This window comes from Carcharhinus amblyrhynchos, chromosome 3 (assembly GCF_965287045.1).
Source record: "Carcharhinus amblyrhynchos chromosome 3, sCarAmb.v2.hapA, whole genome shotgun sequence".
NCBI lineage: Eukaryota > Metazoa > Chordata > Chondrichthyes > Carcharhiniformes > Carcharhinidae > Carcharhinus > Carcharhinus amblyrhynchos.
Genome location: NC_137326.1, coordinates 77,546,504 through 77,567,200, shown reverse-complemented (window position 1 = coordinate 77,567,200; position 20,697 = coordinate 77,546,504). Strand labels below are relative to the sequence as shown.

The window sequence follows — 20,697 nt, the reverse complement described above, 5'->3', positions numbered from 1 at the left end:
TTGATTGAATTGGATTAAAAAAAGTAAGCAACGGTGAATTGTGTGATCCAGAGTCAACCCCCAGGCTGCCCTTAGCCTGGCTCTCTCTCTCAGGCCAAATTCCATAAGCACCTTCTATTTAAAGCACATTATACTTTTAAACATCAGCAGCCTGGGGTTGTGAGACTTCTTACAGTGCCCACCCCAGTCCAATGCCAGCATCTCCACATCACACCTTAAAATAAGGGACAGTTCGTCAGCCTGGTTTTTTGCCAGTGCAATTCGGGCGAGGGCGGGAGGTGGGGGGTTTGAACTGATTCAGAAGGGGGATGGGAACCTGAATTATAGCTCCAACGTACAGGAGGTTGAGAATAAGGAGGTCGTGGATAAGGTTTCAGCAGTATTGGCAGGTGGGAGGGTGGTTTGAAGTGTGTATACTTTAATGCTAGGAGCATTCGGAATAAGGTGGATGAACTTGGAGCCTGAATTGGTACCTGGGACTTCGATGTTGTGGCCATTTCAGAGACATGGATAGAGCAGGGACAGGAATCGTTGTTGCAGGTTCCGGGATTCAGATGTTTCAGTCAGAGCAGAGAAGGTGGTCGAAGAGGGGGAGGCATGGCATTGTTAGTCAAAGACAGTATTACGGTGGCAGAAAGGATGTTTGATGTGGACTTGTCTATTGAGGTAATATGGGCTGAGATTAGAAACAGGAAAGGAGAGGTCACCCTGCTGGGGGTATTTTATAGGCCTCCAAAAAATTCCAGAGATGTAGAGGAAAGGATTGCAAAGATGATCCTGAATAAGAGTGAAAGTAACAGGGTAGTTGTTATGGGGGACTTTACAAATATTGATTGGAAAAGCTATAGTTCAAGTACATTTAGAGGGGTCAGTTTTTGTCCAATGTGTGCAGGAGGGTTTCCTGACACAGTATGTGGATAGGCTAACAAGAGGTGAGGCCACATTGGATTTGGTACTGGGTGATGAACCAGACCAGGTGTTAGACTTGGAGGTAGGTGAGCACTTTGGTGATAGTGACCACAATTCGGTTACGTTTACCTTAGTAATGGAAAAGGATAGGTATATACCGAAGGGCAGAAGATATAGCTGGGGGAAAGGAAATTGAGGCGATTAGGCGAGATTTAGGATACCTAGGATGGAGTATGAAACTGCAGAGGCTGGGAACAACTGAAATGTGGAGCTTGTTCAAGGAACAGCTACTGTGAGTCCTTGATAAATATGTACCCATCAAGCAGAGAGGAAGTGGTCAAGTGAGGGAACCGTGGTGTACTAAGGAAGTTGAATCTCTGGTGAAGAGGAAGGAGGAGGCTTATGTAAAGATGAGACGTGAAGGCTCAGTTGGGGCACTGGAGAGTTTTTCTTTAGCTCTTTCCTGGCTAATTTGTGAGTTAAGAGCTAGAAGAGGACATGAGAAGACTTTGACAGGTAGGATCAAGGAGAACCCTAAAGCTTTCTATAGGTATGTCAGGAATAAAAGATTGATTAGGGACAGTAATGAAAAGTTGAGTGGAGCCTGAAGAGTTAGGAGAGGCACTAAATGAATATTTTTCATCAGTATTCATGCAGGAAAAAATCAATGTAGTTGAGGAGAATACTGAGATACAGGCTTCTAGACTAGATGGAATTGAGGTTCATAAGGAGGATGTGTTAGCAATTCTTGAGAGTATGAAAATAGATAAGTCCCCTGAGCTGGGAGGCTAGGGAGGAGATTGCAGAGCCTTTGGCTTTGTTCTTTATGTTGTCATTGGCTACAGGTATAGTGCCTGAAGACTGGAGGATGACCCCTTGTTCAAGAAGGGGAGTAGAGACCATCCTGGGAATTATAGACCTGTGAGACTTACTTCTGTTGTGGGCAAATTTGGAAAGGATTATAAGAGGATTTATAATTATCTAGAGAGAAATAACTTGATTAGGGATAGTCAGCACGGTTTTGTGAAGGGTAGATCGTGCCTCACAAACCTTTTTGGGTTCTTTGAGAAGGTGACCTTCTTTTGAGAGGTGGATAAGGGTAAAGCAGTTGACATGGTGTATATGGATTTAGCAAAGCCTTCAATAAGGTTTCCTCATGGTAGGCTACTGCAGAAAATACGGATGCATGGGATTGAAGGTGATTTAGCAGTTTGGATCAGGAATTGGCTAGCTGATAGAAGCCAGAGGGTGGTGGTTGATGGGAAATGTTCAACCTGGAGTTCAGTTCCTAGTGGTGTACCGCAGGGATCTGTTTTGGGGACACTGCTGTTTGTCATTTTTATAAATGACCTAGATGAGAGTGTAGAAGGATGGGTTAGTAAATTTGTGGATGACACTAAAGTCGGAGGAGTTGTAGACAGTGAGGATGGATGTTACAGTTTGCAGAGGGACATAGATAAGCTGCAGAGCTGGGCTGAGAGGTGGCAAATGGAGTTTATTGCGGAAAAGTGTGAAGTGATTCACTTTGGAAAGAGTAACAGGATTACAGAATATAGGGCTAATGGAAGGACTCTTGGTAGTGTTGACGAGCAGAGAGATCTCGGGGTACATGTGCATAGATCCCTGAAAGTTGGCACCCAGGTTGATAAGGTTGTTAAGGTGTACGGTGTGTTAGCTTTTAGTGGTAGAGGGATTGAATTTTGGAGTCGAGAGATCATGTTACAACTGTACAAAACTCTGGTGCGGCCACACTTGGAGTATTGCGTACAGTTCTGGTTGCCGCATTATAAGAAAGATGTGGAAGCATTGGAAAGGGTGCAGAGGAGGTTTACCAGAATGTTGCCTGGTATGGTGGGAAGGTCTTATGAGGATAGGCTGAGGGACTTAAGGTTGTTTTCATTAGAGAGAAGAAGGTTAAGAGGTGACCTAATTGAGGTACACAAGATGATCACAGGATTAGATAGGGTGGACAGTGAGTGCCTTTTTCCTCGGATGGTGTTGGCTAACACGTGACAACATAGCTTTAAATTGAGGGGTGATAATTATGGGACGGATGTCAGAGGTAGGTTCTTTACTCAGAGGGTAGTAAGGGTGTGGAATGGCTTGCCTGCAGCAGTTGTGGACGTGCCAACTTTAAGGGCATTCAAATGGTCATTAGATAGGCATATGGATAATATTGGAATAGTTTAGGTTAGAGGGTCATTAAATTCATTCCACTGGGGGAACATTGGGGGCTGAAGGGGTTGTACTGTGCTGTAATGGTCTATGTTGGTTGACCCCCCACTTTGATTTTTTTTCCAAAAATATACTTTATTCATTAAAATCTCAATTAAACCAGTGCAAACCTATATGTCTATAAATTGCAAACAGTGCAGAATAAAAACATTTTTACAGTTATATACAATTACAGTCATTATATTTCAAAACTTAAAACTATATACATGCCTCAAAATTTACTGTGTGCCATTATTTCTCAGATTGGCATACAGTTACGCAGGTCGAGGGTATTCTGCAGTTCCCAGGCCCTCGGTCTGCCTCCGTTAAAAGGCCTTATAGTGTGGCCTTTCCCCATTGTGCCTTTGCGGTGGCTACCCCAAGCTTCAGCGCATCCCTCAGCACGTAGTCCTAGACCTTGGAATGTGCCAGTCTGCAACACTCGGTCGCAGACAGTTCTTTCAACTGGAAGATCAGCAAGTTTTGGGTGGACCAAAGTGCGTCCTTCACTGAGTTGATGACCCTCCAGCAGCAGTTGATATTTGTCTCGGTGTGCGGCCCCGGAAACAGCTCATACAGCACAGAGTCCTACGTCACCGAGCTGCTCGGGGTGTACCTCGACAAATACCACTGCATCTCACTCCAGGTTTTCTTTGCAAAGGCATATTCCACAAGGAGCTGTGTGACCATCTCATCAGCCCTGCAGCTGCTTCGAGGGCAGTGTACGGTGATGTTGAGACCTCGAGCGTGCATAAAGGATCTGACAGGGAGTGCCCTTCCCACCACTAGCCAAGCCAGATCTTGGTGCTTGTTTGTGAGTTATGGTGATGAGGCATTCTGCCAGATGACACTGACAGTCTGCTCAAGGAACCATCTGGCAGGATCCACCGTCTCCTTTTCTCTCAGGGCCCCAAGGACATTACACGCTGACCACTGCTTAATCGCCATGTGGTCAAAGGTGTGTTTGCGGAAAAATTTCTCTCGAAGGACAGGTGCTGCGGTGCGCTGCGGTCCAGTCCAACTACTTGGAGCATTCTGCGTCAGTGTGGCCAGACCCATCCTCTGCAACAAGTTGACCCCCTAATCCGATTGGTATAATTAAGGGGAATCTCTGTTGATGTTTAAAGTAGAATGTATGAGTTAATGGGATTTGGATATAGGTAGTATTACGTCAGTTAAGTGGGAGGGAGTAGTGGTGAAATGTATCGTTTCTCAACCTTTTGGCTAACGTCAAGTTTAGTTTCAACGTGCTGTACTTTGTTCAAGTCATTAGGTTACATTTTAGCTTCATTTGAAGCAATTTTTAAAAGTGGCATCTTGGCCTTTTGGCTAAGATACAAATGAGATCAAGCCTTGGAGGAGTTGCAATACCTACTCCAATCAGCTTGGATCATGTAAATCAAGCCCAAGACAGGAGCTGAGAGCCCTGTCTTGTCAGCTTGGATCAGGAATGTGTCACTTGTTGAGACTCTGAATTGGACTTGATTTGATTGAATTGGATTAAACAAAGTAAGTTGTGAATTGTGTGATCCAGAGTCAACCCCCAGGTTGCCCTTAGCCTAGCTCTCTCTCTCTCTCTCTGGCCAAATTTCATAAGCACCTTCTATTTAAAGCACATTTTACTTTAAATATCAACAGCCTGGATTCTTATCCACAAGGGAGCGTCGGGAAAATTCCTGCTTTTGCCTATCCGCTTTAGGAGAAAGTGCCCACAAAGGTGGGATCTTCGTTGCTGGGGCCAACGTGGGGGCTAGGGGTCAGGCCAGTCATAGAATCGCTGCAGTGCAAAAGAAGTCCATTCAGCCCATCAAGCCTGCAGCAACAACAATCTCACGTATTTACTCCGCGAATCCCCCTGACAATTGGGTTGAGACTGACCCGCTGATGCCTTTATCAAACATGGCGGCGCTGATAACCGGCAGTCGTATTTCAGTCTGCGCATGTGCAACATCCCTGGGCCAGGCAAGTGAGCGGCGCTATCGAGGCCCCGGGGCGGGGCAGAGCAGAGAGAGGGGCCTGGGCTTGAGGTCGGCGTGAAGCAATGGCAGCGGCGGCGGAGGGATGGAGGAGAAACATCAGCGAACAGCTGCGGCTCCGAGACCGCCTGCAGCGCCAGGCCTTCGAGGAGCTGATTCAGGCCTGTGAGTGTGAAAGCCGATCTGGGGAGAGAGAACGGAGGAGCCGGGCCCAAAGTGCCGAGCTAAAGGCGGCCTGGGGGTTGACTCTGGATTTGTGCCGGCCTAACGGATTCCCCGGGTGTGAGTGGCAGCAGCTCGGGCTCAGGGCACTGGGTGAAAGGCCCAGTATCCATCCACCCCTTCCTCTTCACTGGAACCAAATAAATTGTGTCCTGACCCAGTGGGCATTCTCTGTCTCTAACTGCCACCCCATCCTTTCTTCCCTGTCTTTCATGTGTCCAGGCACATTTAATGCCCTTTTCTGAGCCGGGTCTCTGATATCACCCATGATATTCTTCAGTGTGGGTTTCAATCTCGTATCCCAAAATAAATATATCTCTTGGGGCTAAAGGAATGAAGTGATATGGAGGGGAAGGGGGATCAGGATATTCAATGATCAAAATTAATGGGGAGTAGGCTTGAAGGGCTAAATGGCCTACTCCAGATTCTAGTTTTCATGTTTCTGCTGGCAAGTTTATGTCTGGTACTGTGAATATTATTTACTAGTGGGAAAGATACAGAGGAAGTTCCAGAAAGGCGCAAAACCCATAGAATAGTGAAAATCATTTCATTATCCTCATATAGACTGGGATGGTAATAGTATAAAGTTGGAGTGGCAGGGGGAGTTTCTGAAGTGTGCATTCAGGAGAATTTTTTAGATCAAACTGTTGCCAGCTAAATAAGGAAAGGGTATTGCTGAATCTGGTTCTGGGGAATGAGGTGGGTCAGGGGTGAGTAGAGGAAAATTTAGGGAACAGAGACGATAGTATTGTAAGAGTTATGTTGGCAATGGAAAAAGATGAAGAGCAATCTGGAATGAAAATATTCCGTTGGAAGAGGACCAATTTCAGTGGGATGAGAGCCTATCAGGGTTTGAGAGTGGGATGAAGGATTAAGCATGCCTTTCAAAAGGGTATTGGATAAGCAGCCTAAAAGAGAAAAGTTACAGGGCTTCAAGGTCCAGACAGGCTACACGGAAAAGGCAGGGAGTGCAACTAGTTAAGTTGCCCTATAGAGCTGAAATGTATGAGATGGGCTGAATGACTGTCTTCTCTGCTGTAATCATCCTATAATTCTAAAAACTATTAAAGTGAAAAGGAAGATTCAATAAATTAGGAGATTTTGGTTAATTGATGTGAAGCACTTGTTTTAAAGATCTGTGAACTGTAGGAAGATGGAAGTCTGAGGTCTGTGGTTCAGAGAGCCAGGGATGGAGCAAGTTAATGTAAAACAGATCCTGTGATAGGAGTCCTAAGAGATTTGTAGAGTCTGCAGGGTGTCTCCAAGATAATGTGCAAGTAGGAACAGAGTGCCATCACCACACATGCTGGATAATGTGTTGTTTTGCCTTCTTGAAAGGCAGCAAAAGCAGAATATTTGAATATTTTTAAGACAGAGCTGGTTGGAATCTTGATGAACAAGGGATGGAAGGCTATTTGGGGTTGAGGTTACAGTCAGATCAGTCATGATCATACTGAATGGCAAAGCAGGCTCGAGGCTCTGAGTATTAGCAGTGCTGAGGAGCAGAAAGACCTTGGGGTCGGAGTCCGGGTCCATAGGACTCTTAAATCGGCCTCGCAGGTGGAGGATGTGGTCAAGAAGGCGTATGGTGTGCTAGCCTTCGTTAATCGAGAGATTGCGTTTAGGAGTCGAGAGGTAATGCTGCAACTTTATAAGGCCCTTGTCAGACCCCATTTGGAGTATTGTGCGCAGTTCTGGTGACCTCACTACAGGAAGGATGTGGAGGCTATTGAGAGGGTGCAGAGGAGATTTGCAAGGATGTTGCCTGGATTGGGAGGCATGCCTTATGAAGACAGGTTGAGGGAGCCAGGTCTCTTCTCCCTGGAGAGACGAAGGTTGAGAGACGACCTGATAGAGGTTTATAAAATGTTGAGAGAGATAGATAGGGTGAATTCTCGGAGGCTACTTCCCAGGGCTGAAATGGTCACTATGAGAGGACACAGGTTTAAGGTGCTGGGGAGCAGGTACAGAGGAGATGTCAGGGGTAAGTTTTTCATTTCAGATGGTGGTGAGTGAGTGGAATTGGCTGCCGTCGGTGGTGGTAGAGACAAACTCGTTAAAAGACTTCTGGATGAGTACATGGGATTGGGAGTTATAGATAGTTCTATAGCCTGATAGGTATGGATATGATCGGCGCAACTTGTGGGCTGAAGGGCCTGTTCGTGCTGTAGTGTTCTATGTTCTATTTGGGCAGTGTGTACAGGTGAAGGCATGCTGAGTGTAATGTGAAAATACATGCCTGTTTTCTTACAAGCATTGTTAAATTACTATTTACATACAACATACAAATATGAAATAGTATTATGATTTAAATGGAGGAGTCTATGCTTACCAGTCTTTTTGAAATTGGGCCCTTGAATCATAAAATATTATATTAGGAAACAATGCAGTGAAACATACTGATGCAGATGAGTCTCATGGAAGTAGTATTTACAGTTTAGGAGATGGAAACAGAGCAGGAACATGGGGTGAGAATTACTCCTGTGAGAGGTTAAGTACCAAAATGGACTGAAAGCCTCCACTCAGTGCTGCACAATGGCTAACCAGCCTACCTTCTTCCTGGATGCAAAAACTGCTTTTTTTTTAGAACTCTCTTCCCCAGGGAGCAGTGGTAACAGGGTAATTGAATAATTTTAAGGCAGAGGTAGATAGCTTCCACAGCAATGTAGTTGACTCTTAAATGTCCTTGGTTCAAGGGCTATTAGGGCTGTGCAATAAATCCTGGCCTGGCTAGTGATGATGTGGGTATGCCGGCATTGGACCGGCGTAAACACAGTAAAAAGTCTGACAACACCAGGTTTTAGTCCAACCTATTTATTTGATAATATACTCACAAGCTTTCGAGGGACACCCTCTTCGTCAGGTGAATGGAGAGTTCTGGCCTCAGACAGAGCATATAAAGCACAGACAGTTTAGAGATTACTGATTAGAATGCGAATCTTTACACCTAACCTGCTGTTCAAGACCTGAAGTGGCTGATAATGTGAGTGGAAGGAGCACTGATCACAGTTTAAAGAGATGTGTATTGTCTCCAGACAGTACAGTAAGTGAGGTTTTGCAAACCCAGGCAAGTCACGGGGGTTACAGATAGTGCGACATGAACCCAAGATCCCTGTTGAGACCGTCCTCATGTGTGCGTAACTTGGCTATCAGTCTCTGTTCAGCGACTCTGCGCTGTCGTGTGTCATGAAGGCCGCCTTGGAGAATGCTTACCCGAAGGTCAGAGGCTGAATGCCCGTGACCACTGAAGTGTTCGCCAACAGGAAGGGAACAGTCTTGCCTGGTGACTGTCGAGCGATGTTCATTCATCCGTTGTCGTAGCGTCTGCATGGTCTCCCCAATGTACCATGCTTCGGGACATCCTTTCTTGCAACGTATCAGGTAGACAATGTTGGCCGAGTTGCAAGAGTATTTACCATGTACCTGGTGGACGGTATTCTCACGTGTGATGATGGTATCCATGTCGATGATCCGGCATGTCTTGCAGAGGTTGCTGTGGCAGGGTTGTGTGGTATTGTGGTCACTGTTCTCCCGAAGGCTGGGTAGTTTGCTGCGAACAATGGTCTGTTTGAGGTTGTGTGGTTGTCTGAAAGCAAGAAGTGGGGGTGTGGGGATAGCCCTGGCGAGATGTTCGTCTTCATCAATGATATGTTGAAGACTCCGGAGAAGATGTCGTAGCTTCTCCACTCCGGGGAAGTACTGGACGACGAAGGGTACTCTGTCCACTGTGTCCTGTGTTTGTCTTCTGAGGAGATCGGTGCGGTTTTTCGCTGTGGCGCATCGGAACTGCCGATCTATGAGTCGAGCACCATATCCTGTTCTTATGAGGGCATCTTTCAGGGTCTGGAGGTGTCTGTCACGATCCTCCTCATCTGAGCAAATCCTGTGTATACGGAGGGCTTGTCCATAGGGAATAGCTTCTTTAACATGTTTAGGGTGGAAACTGGAGAAGTGGAGCATTGTGAGATTGTCTGTGGGCTTGCGGTACAGTGAGGTGCTGAGGTGACCGTCCTTAATGGAGATGCCATTCACCTGACGAAGAGGGTGTCCCTCGAAAGCTTGTGAGTATATTATCAAATAAATAGGTTGGACTAAAACCTGGTGTTGTCAGACTTTTTACTGGCTAGTGATGCCCACACTCTATGAACGAATTTTAAAAAGCACAGCTTAGTTAAGTACAGTCAGTATTTTGCCTATTGTGAACAGCCAAGGCGATGTGCTGTTTGACATGATCCACCTGTTGTTGGTGCTCACAGCCTACACACCTGGCATCACACCAACATTGATATTCATATACCATATTTCTCCTATGTGGTAGGCAGAATGTCTTTTTGGCTTGGTGGCGGAACCCTGTTTGTGAAAAATCCCGCTTGTGTTGTCACTGTCAAGTAACTGTATGCAATGCCAATTTCACTTGTTGGCATAAATTTTGAGAAGCTTTACCCTTCCAAGTTAATTTGAATTAGGGGTCAGGCAAGTTCATTCCCACGGAAACACGAACAAGAGCTTTCCATTAAAGGGCCATCTTCCTCCCAAACTGGTTTTAGATTGAAATGTAAATCAAACCAAAATGGTGTCCTCTTAGTCAGCAGCCCCTCACCTGGTCTAATGTCTCTTCTGTAATTAATGTTCACCCAACAATTCATTCAGCTATTACCACACTTAAACAGTTGGAAAGAATGCTGCCTGTACGCTCTAAGCTTCCGGAATTAACTATATGTGGACAATATAAATCCAGTTCCTTATGGGGCCACTGGGACTGCTTGAAACTGGCACGAAATGGGAAGAGTTTCATTCCTCAATGCCTTGATGAGCCCATCTTGCCCAAATGAAGTCGTAAAGAGAAATATATTAATAAAACTTTCCTTTTTTTGACCTTTCTTCATTGAACTGAACCATAACTATTTTTCTCAAGCATTGCCTACCCTGCTGAGTATTTTCAGCATTTGCTGCATTTGTTGTTTGTAGTGTGTGAATGTGTTCACCATTTAATGTTCTGTCTTCGCAGACAATAAGCTTTTGGAGAAGTCAGACCTACAGACTGTCCTGGCTGAGAGGTTTCAGGGGGAGAAGTATGACCTTCACAACAGACAAGATGTTAGGTACGTAGCACGTGTAAGTGCTCACTTTTTCTGTTTACTGTCCCCCTGACTGCTGCATAGCTTCCAATAGATTGTATCAGAATTCTTTCTGACAGTGTGTTCCAGATCATTACAGTTTGTTAACTGTAAAATAATTCTGCCTTTCTCTTCTCTCATCTCGTGGTAATTACTGGCACCCTCCTGCCAATGGAAACAGTTTATCTTTATTTACACTATCAAAACTTTATATAATTTTGGACACCCACGTTGCACTTCCCCTTAATTTTCTCTAGTCGAAGGCGAATAATCAGCTTCTGTAGTTCTGTACCACTTAGAACAAAGAACAAAACAGCCCAGGAAACAGGCCCTTTGGCCCAACGAGCCCGCGCCGCCATTTTAACATTACGAGTCCCCCCTCCACCAATGACCCTTGTCTATGCTTATGGCATTACACATCGAGGGAAGATTAATTTAGGGACAATTTATTACACCAATCAGCCTAATAGCACATCTTTGGGGTGTGGGAGGAAACAGGAGCACCTGGAGAAAACCTACGCAAGCACGGGGAGAATGCGCAAACTCCCACAGACGCTGGCCCAAATCCATGTGTCTGCACAGCAAACAGTGATAGTCACTGAGCTGTCATGTTGCCCAGCATCTGGTCCAGTTTAAGCGTACACTAACGACATGAAGTACTAGGTTGTTTTGAGAACAGTCAAGAGCAGCCCTCATACGACCCATCACGCGTGTGCCCCTCGTTGGACAACAAGGCGGACTGAAGCACCTGTGAATTAAAAGAGAAAAACATCAGTATTATCCACATCCTTATACATTACCAGGGATGTCCCAAGGCTCCTGAACCTTATTTAAAACAATCTCCTATATCCCTCATCTCCAACCCGCTCATGTGCTTGTCTAAGTAACTCTTAAACATCTCCAGCATGCCTGCCTCCTCCACCTTGCTTAGCAGAGCATTCCATACCCCCATTACCCTCTATGTGAAAAACCTCCCTCTAACATCCGAATTATACCTCACCCCCCTCACCCTAAGCCCATGGCCCCTCGTAATGTGCGTTTCCAACATGGGAAAAAGCTTACCACTGTTTACTCTATCTATACCCTTCATAATCTTATACGCCTCTATTAGATCTCCCCTCAGTCGCCATCCTTCAAGGGAAAACAGCCCCAATTTGCTCAATCTTTCCTCGTAACCCAGTTCTTCCATACCAGGCAGCATCCTGGTAAACCTCCTCTGCACTCTGTCCAGGGTCTCCACGTCTTTCCGCTAGTAAGGCAACCAGAACTGGATGCAGTACTCCAAATGCAGCCTAACCAACGTTCTATACAACTGCAACATTAGACTCCAGCTCTTATACTCTATACTCCTTCCTATAAAGGCTAACATACCATAAGCTTTCTTTACAACCTTCTCTACTTGTACTGCCACCTTCAAAGACTTGTGCACTTGCACCCCCAGGTCCTGCTGCGTTTCCATACTCTCTATAGGTCTACCCTTTATCATATAACTCCCCCCTACATTACTTCCTGCCAAAATGTATCACCTCACATTTATCAGGATTAACTCCATTTGCCATTTATCTGCCCAATATACCAGCCTATCTATATCCCGTTGTATTGCCTGACACTGCTCCTCACTGCCCGCCAATCCAGCCATCTTAGTGTCATCTGCAAATTTGCTGATCACACCACTTACTCCTTCTTCCAAGTCATTTATGTATATTACAAATAGAAGAGGCCCCAGTACTGAGCCCTGTGGCGCACCACTAGTGACAGACCTCCAGCTAGAAAAGGACCCTTCCACTACTACTCTGTCTCCTTTTCCCAAGCCAGTTCTCAATCCATCTAGATATCTGTACTTGTATCCCATGAGCCTTAACCTTTTCAACCAACCTACCGTGAGGGACTTTGTCAAATGCCTTACTGAAATCCATATAGACAACATCAACGGCTCATCCTTCGTCGACCGTTTTGTCACATCCTCAAAAAAATTCTACCAGATTCGTAAGACAAGACTTCCCCTTTACAAAGCCATGCTGTGTATCCCTAATCAGATCACAACGCTTGAATGCTCATACATCCTATCCCTAAGAATCCTGTCCATCAACTTGCCTACCACTGACGTCAAACTCACCGGCCTATAGTTACCAGGGTTATCCCCCCTACCTTTTTTAAACAATGTTACTACGTTCGCTATCCCCCAGTCCTTTGGGACCTCACCTGTGTCCAAAGAAGAGACAAAGATTTGCGTCAGAGGCCCAGCAATTTCATCTCTCGCCTCCCTAAGCAGCCTAGGATAAATGCCATCAGGCCCCAGAGATTTATCAGTTTTAATGCTACCTAAAAGCCCTGACACCTCCTCCCTCGTAATGGATAGTTCCTTCAGTTGGTCTACAGCTCCCTCCATGACAGTAGCAGACATCAAGCCCCTCTCCTTCGTGAATACTGACACAAAGTATTCATTCAGGATTTCCCCCATTCCCTCAGACTCTAAGCACAGTTCCCCTCCTCTGTCCCTGAAAGGACCGATTTTTCCTCTAACCACCCTTTCATTCATCCTTGATTACATTCTGATACTCTCCTTTGTACCTTTCCTAAGGTCTTTAGCATCCTTCCTATCAAATGGTGACCCCCATCCTGGGTATTGCCAATGTCATATGAAAGTGGCATTGGCACTGTTAGAAAAGACGATGGAGAGGCTGCTGATTAATGCTACTAAAATCTATGCCATTTCTGCTTTCCAAACAAAACCTATGGGTGCCTTAAATAAGACTTGCTTGCAGTGAAGCACCCCATTATTCAATGTACAGTTTGAACCATAGTGAGGTGTACTTCACATCGTGGCGGCTGTTGATCATTGTGCTTTTGGTTGAGCTGATGGAGTTTTCTGCAGTTACGTAGTTAGAAATATAGTAATGAGGACATTCACCCACTGAGAAACGGAACCTAACTGATGGGAAAGTAGTTGCTGCTGAAGGGGATGGGGGAGAGGAATGAATCCCATGGGTCACTGCTACTGAAATGTGAAGCGGACCTCAGGGACAGTGTTGCTGAAGGAGGGAGTGAACCCCAGAGGGACCCTTCTGTTGAAAGGGGGGTGAACCCCATGGGCACAATGCTACTGAAGGGGGGGGGGGTGCTAGAGTGAACTCCAGGGGGACATTGCTACTAAAGGGGGGGGGGAAGTGAACCCCAAAGAGAGTACTGATACTGAAGGAAGAGTCCCAGTAGAGAAGCTGATGGAATGTTGAGTTTGATTAAATCATGTCAGATAAAACATTGTCACTAACGTGGACATTGGACCCAATAGCCATTTTCCCTGCCCCCCCCCGCCCCCTTACACCTTCCTCTGCCCTGTTGAAATACAATGGGTATTTTCTGAATGTTTTTTATTTATTCATGAAGTGAGAGCATTGCTGACAAGCCAGCATTTACTGTCCATTGCTAATTGCCCTACAGAAGATCATAGTAAAACATTTTCTTGAACTGCTGCAGTCCATGTAGTTTAGGCCCAGGCAGTATTAGAGAGAGTACCAGGAATCTGACTCAGCAAAAGTGAAGGGAGGGAGAATGTAGTTCCAGGTCACAATGGTGCATGGCTCGGAGGGAAACCCATCTGTTGCCCTTGTCCTTCTATGTGGCAAAAGTCATGAGTTTGGAAGTTTTGTTGAGGGATCCTTAGCAAGTTGCTGCAGTGCACCTTGCAGATGATACTCACTCTCACTTTCCATAAATTTGAGCTCATCTAAAATGTTGCTCCCCTATTCTAATCCACATCAAGTCTTGTTCATCCATCATTGGGTTCCAATCCACCAACATCACGATAACGCACGCGTGCGCACACACACACACACACACACACACACACACACAAGCAAACACACACACACACACACAAGCAAACACACCACCACCACCACCATGAGACATTGTATTTCCTTATCTTTCTAACCTTATGCAGCCCAGGAGTTCTGCATTTCTCTAACCTTCGCCTCTTGTACGTTCCACCTAGTTCTTCTGCTCTGCATTAGGTATCTTCAGATGCCTAGGTCCTAAGGTCTGAAATTCCCTTCCTAAATCTCTCTACTATTCAGCCTGTCTCTTAAGATCCTCAAAATCTCCTTCTTTGATTAAGCTCGTTCACCAATCCGTAAATCATCTTCAATGACTTGGTGTACGATTGCACTCTTGTGAGGTGTTTTGGGGAGTTTCCCTTTGAAATAGATGTTGTAAATTTTTGAGTCTACGTAGGAAATGGGTTTAACAATGGCATAACTGTTATACAACTGTTTACTCTGTCACCAGCCCCACCCCCCCGCTTTATTCACAAGCTTTACTCTAAATCTGGCTTTCAGAAGCCCAGGCTTGCTGATGTCTCATTGCTCCTTCTGTTTAGATTAGCTGTGGGTCTCGGCAGTTCACTTTGGTTGTTAAATGAGGATAAATTTTTTTAACGAAGGTCAAAAGTGCTTTGGCAGAGAATGACCAAACATTGGGTGTCTTCTGTAATTACTGTCCATTCAGGTGGAGGTTGCCTAGAAAGCAGCCAACGTGGTAAAATATTTCAGTGCAATTCTGATTTAACTTTAAAGTGTACTGTTTCTGTTAGTGAAGTGGGCATTATTCAGTGAATGGTTGGGCCGCAGAGAATAGAAAGATTGAAAGTTTGGTCCCTGGGCCATACCACATCGAGTAATTTCAGCCTATAGGGAGCACTGACATGCTATCATTCTCCAGCCCTTGGTGGAGTGCGGAGAAATTGAAGAGGTTTGCTACTCCTTCCTTATTTAACCGTATCAAGGAATGTATCTCTATAGATTTTGGGAGAGGATAGGATAGATTGTAATGCCAGCCCTCATCCATAACCCACTCCCTGTTGGTGACAACGATCTTGGCTCTTACAACACCCATCAATCTTGTGCCCCAATAGGAATTGGTATGTTTAAGTGGGTTAGAAAGAAATGTGCCACAGCAAATTTATGCTTTTTTTTGTTCCAAATTAAAGTTTGTGTTCTCTTGTTGTTTCCGTGGTACTCCAGCCCAGCCTCTGATGGAGCACGGAACGAGACGACACATGAAATTGCCCAAATGCGAATCCGTCATCAGGAAGAGCTCACGGAACTCCACAAGAAGCGTGGTGAGGTGTGTGTGTGTGTGTGTGTGTGTGTGTGTGTGTGTGTATCTGTCCTGCTTTGATGTAGCTCCTATTGTGGACCACACTAGTTCTTGAATGTCTTGGTGTGGCTCCAAGAAATGATCTATGTAAGGATTTTTTTAAAGGCACAGAGTTTGTACTTGCTTATTATCCATGATCAAAGTATTTTACATATGAAGTTAGTATGGTGCATTGCTGTCGAAAGTAGGGTGTCTTTATTTAAATAATTTCCAACAGTAAGCTTTTAGTAAATTTAAAACAAGATTATTTATTGACACAGATTGACTGAAGATTAAAATCTCACGCACTATCATCCACACGCATAGTTTGAAAACAGATGAATCTCCTTTGTAACAGGCCTGTAGTTTTTTAAGGTGAATTTAGTTGGAGTGGAGGCCTTGTAAAGCAGAGAATTCTTAGGAAGCTGTGAGGTTTTTTTGTTGTTGAATTGTGAGGAGGTAAGCTCTTGGATAAATTGGAGAAACCTTCTCCCACTTTCAAATTGTAGCTGTTTCGCTTTTGCTGTGGTGTCTTGGTGGCTGGCTGTGTGGGATTTGCACGTTTTCCCCTTGTCTGCGTGGATTTCCTCTAGGTGTTCATTTCTTCCCAAAGTCCAGTATGTGCTGGTTAGGTGGATTGGTCAAAATGAATTGCCCCTTAGCGTCCAAAGATGTTGTTTAGGTGGATTAGCCATGTTAAGTGTGTGGTGTTACAGGGATAGGGGAAGTGGGCCTGGGTAAGATGCTCTTTTGAAGAGTTGGTGTAGACTTAATGGATCGAATGGCTTCCTTCTGCACTGTAGGGAAGCTATGGAATATGTTGTTGATCAATTAAAGCTGTTTTCTTCATTTTTAAAACTATAGTTTTAAAATTTGTAATTTAATGCCTGTACCAGTCACAACACTTGTAAAAATTCCAAGTTAGTAGTTTAAATGGCCTTTGGTTAGACTTCTTGGTGTATGTGTGGTGAGAAGAGAATTTTTATTCGTGGATTATTTTTGTCCTTTCTTCAGCTTGCCCAGAATGTGATTGAACTCAACAGCCAACTTCAACAAAAGGACAAAGAGATCCATTCAAATGAAGCAAAGTAAGTGGCAACCAACTAGAGTTCAGATATTCCACTACCCTTTACCCAATTCTGAGACTTTTCTGTTCCCTATTTGAGTGAGTGCCAGTGTGTCATTTTTGTATCACAAGCAAGATGTTGAAATCTGATCTTGATGGGTGACAGCAGTCATGCATTAACTTTACATTGGGCCTCGTTCTGGATCTGGAACTCAGACACTGAGAGATTTGATTACCATCCCCAGTATTGGATGTTGGGATCAGCTGCTGTCATGTCTGAGCTCAGATGACTTGGCTGTGACTGAGAATTGACCACAGGGCCTCATGCCCTGTGTGATTTGGCCACTCACTGAATTAATTGGTGAAACACTAGAGATGAGAAACAATAGCTTCAGCACATCCCAGCCACCATCCAGAGGAGAGAAAGGTGTTGAACACACTGAGTCTTTGAAGGTAACTGGGGGTGTTGGGTAGGTAAGGACCGTGGGATAATATAAAGAAGATGGGATGGCATCTTAGGACCGAAAACTTGCTTCCCTGCCTATTTGCCATCTTAAAGCTTTTGTATCATCAGCTTTAATCTGCCTAGCCTTTTTGTTCTTTCATTTTAAGGATGATGGAATATGAGAAGCAAATACAGCAGCTGAGTAGCGAGTGCCAGGAGCTGAGGAACAAGCTCCAAGAGTTGGAGCAAGCCAATCAGACTCTGAAGGATGAATATGATGCCCTCCAGATCACCTTCACTGCTCTTGAGGAGAAGCTGCGGAGAACCTCTGATGAAAACCGAGAATTAATCTCACGGTGGATGGCTGAGAAAGCACAGGAGGCTAATCGGTTAAACGCAGAAAATGAGAAGGATACCTGGTATGCTTTAGTCTGTTAGAGCTTGTGGCTTTCTGCACAGGATAAATGTCATTCCACTGGCAGTAGTCAGCACCGAGGGTATGTGACACAGGCTGGCCTTTTTAGTCAGTTTGTTCTCCGATTATGGGCAGTGCTGACAAGACTGCAGTTATTGGTTATTCTTAATTCACTCTGGCACCCTGCCTGTCTTGAACAAATACATAATGTGCTCCGCATTGGCTTGCACAAGAGCCAGCTATGTAATCTCACCTCACCTGGGAGGTCAAATAATGGGTTCCAGGATATCAGTGAATCACTTCTGGCAGTTTTCATGGCTTTTTTCTTATCCAATGCAGAAATAACCAGATTTATCTCCTAACCTGATCCAGTATAATAAGCCTCTGCACTACTATGTTTGCTATGTGTCAAGGCCTTTACCTGTGTTAGAGGGTGATATCTGGGAGCCACTCCAAAATCTTTCATCATTGAACAGATGCGCCCGTTAACGCCATGTTAGTTCATGTACTTTGATTGCAGGAAGTTTGGAATGGTGTTAGATTGCCCTACGGATATAAAGCTAAATGAAACTTTTGACATTGGTCTAAATCTGGACCACGTGCTGTTTGGAACTAAGCATCCATGGAAACAGTGGTATCTGGCCATTGTATACAGTTTTGTATACTGCCACATCTCCATGTCGTTGAGACCGCACATACAAACTGTGTAGGCATTCTTCACATTCAACTGGTTGGCTTTGTAGATTGGTGCTTTACTATGTATGAGTACCATATTAATGAGTTCTCACATGCCGACACTCCAGATGTTGGCTATCAAGCTCTGTGCACCAGTGACACCCAGGCACTGCAGTAGTGTCTTTCAAATTTCTTGCAATTGTGCTATTTTTACCATAAGACGGACGGTGAGAGTTAGAAATAAAAACTGCTTGTAAATGTAAAGTACATACAAAAATCAAAGCCACTTCTCGGTTTCAAGAATTTGAATGATAAGGTCCAAATTAAGTAGTAATCACTGAAGGCATTGCAGGGGTAAGTTGGCATCTTTACTATTACTGTGCTGGCCTCTGTGGGCAATTACTTGAACTGGTTCTATGCTCTGGAAGAGGAAATCGGTTAGCTGTTCCTCAACCATTCTACGAGGTGTGCTTGAACTGACCTATATTCATGGTTTTATAATAAATTTATCTTTGGTAATCAAAAAAACAGCATGAGACTCTAATATAAAGATTACCAGCTGAGGTCATGTCTTGGTTTGCTTTAGTGTCAAGTTAGGAATTGATTTGACCTTTTTTTTGAACAAGGCTAAAGCATTTGCAGCCACCTTTGGCCAGAAGTGCCAAATGCCTCCACCTTGGGTCCCCAGCATCACAGATGCCAATCTTCAGCCTATTCAATTCACTGTACGTGATATCAAGAAATGGCTGAATGCCCTGGTTACTGCAACTCTCTGCCCTGACAACATTCCAGCAACAGTGCTGAAGACTTACGTTTCTGAAGAAGCGGCACCTCGAGCCAATCTTCTCATTTAAGCAAGTTCAGCATGTCTACTACAACTCTCCCCAAATTCTACAAATGCACTATAGAAAGCATTCTTTCTAGTTGTATCATAGCTTGGTATGGCTCCTGCTCTGTCCAAGACTGCAAGAAACTACAAAGGATGGTGAATGAAATCCAGTTCATCATTCAAACCAGCTTCCCATCCATTGACTCTGTCTAACCTGCTGCCTTGGAAAAACAGACCCCACACACCCTGGATATTCTCTCTTCTGCTTCCTTCCATCGGGAAAAAGATGCAAAAGTCTGAGATCATGACCAAACCGACTTAAAAACAGCTTCTTCCCTGCTGCCATCAGACCTTTGGACCTACCTCGCATTAAGTTGATCTTTCTCCACCCTAGCTTTGACTGTAACTACATTCAGCACTCTCTCCTTTCCTTCCCTATGAACGATATGCTCTGTCTGTATAGCACGCAAGAAACAATACTTTTCACTGTATACTAATACATGTGACAATAATAAATCAAATCAAAATCAACAAAAGTGGAAAAATAGAAAATGACACTAGTATGTCCTGTCCTCAAGAAGGAGGACAAATCCAGTCCAATCAATCACACTCCGAGCAGTCTATTCTCAGTCATCAACAAAATTTCTCTGCCTTGACTTAGTCACTGATGCACAGTTCGGGTTTTACCAGAACTGCTCAGCTCATGACCTCATTACAGCCTTGATCCAAACAGGGACAAAAGAGCTGAATCTCAGGTGAGATGAGAGGGTCTGCCCTTGACACCAAGGCAGCATTTGACGAAGTGTGACATCAAGAAGTTGTAGCAAAGCTGAAGTCAATGGGAATCAGGGGGCAGACTCTCCACTGGTTGGATTCAGAATCCACAAAATGGAAAGTGGTTCTGTTTGTTGAAGGTCAATCTTCTCAATCCCAAGATATCACTGCAAGAGTTTTTCAGGGTAGTGTCCTAGGCTCAAACATCTTCAGCTGTTTCATCAGTGACCTTCCTTCCATCGTAAGGTCACAAGTGGGGATGTTTGCAGATGACTACACAATGTTCATCGCTTGCAACTCCTCAGATACTAAAGCAGTCCATTTACAAATGCAGCAAGACCTGGAGAATGTTTAGGCTTGGGCTGATAAATAGCAAGTAACGTTCACAATACATAAATGGCAGGCACTAACCATTGCCAACTAGAGAGAATCTAACCATTTTCTCTTAACATTCAATGGTATTACCATCACTGAATCTCCTACTATCAACATCCTGGGGTGGTCACCATTCACCAGAAATTGCACTAGACCAGCCATATAAACACTAACTACAAGAGCAAGACAGGGGTTAGGAATCCTGCAGTGAGTAACTCGCCTCCTGACTCAGCCTGTCCAGCATGTACAAGGTACAAGTCAGGAGTGTAATGGAATATGTAATAGAATACTCTCCACTTGCTTGGATGAATGCAGCTCTAACAACATAGGGGAACTCAACTGCTCCAGGACAGAGCTGCCCACTTGATTACCCTCCATCCACCTCTGTCCAGTGGCAACTGTGTGTGGATCATCTGTAATTTACACTGCAGCAACTCACCTTTTCGTAGCACCTACGAACCTATGACTTCTACCACCTAGAAAATCAATAGTCATAGATGCATGGGAACACCACCACCTGGAGGTTCCCTCCAAGTTCAATTAT

At 44.6% G+C, this 20,697-nt stretch overlaps 1 protein-coding gene across 5 annotated transcripts in view; it reads left to right on the top strand.

The window, feature by feature from the left end:
- atg16l1 (ATG16 autophagy related 16-like 1 (S. cerevisiae)) overlaps window positions 1–20,697 on the top strand; it is a 70,957-nt gene that overhangs the window by 24,240 nt on the left and 26,020 nt on the right. For 2 of the 5 annotated variants that reach the window (XM_080185403.1, XM_080185402.1), the window contains exons 1-5: window positions 5,116–5,264; window positions 10,330–10,423; window positions 15,460–15,562; window positions 16,589–16,662; window positions 17,253–17,504. In XM_080185403.1, coding sequence (XP_080041529.1) covers window positions 5,165–5,264; window positions 10,330–10,423; window positions 15,460–15,562; window positions 16,589–16,662; window positions 17,253–17,504 — 623 coding nt within the window. In that variant the 5' untranslated portion in view covers window positions 5,116–5,164. Of the gene's footprint in view, window positions 1–5,115; window positions 5,265–10,329; window positions 10,437–15,459; window positions 15,563–16,588; window positions 16,663–17,252; window positions 17,505–20,697 lie in introns of those variants that run through there. The other 3 variants (XM_080185406.1, XM_080185404.1, XM_080185408.1) reach the window with 3 other exon arrangements.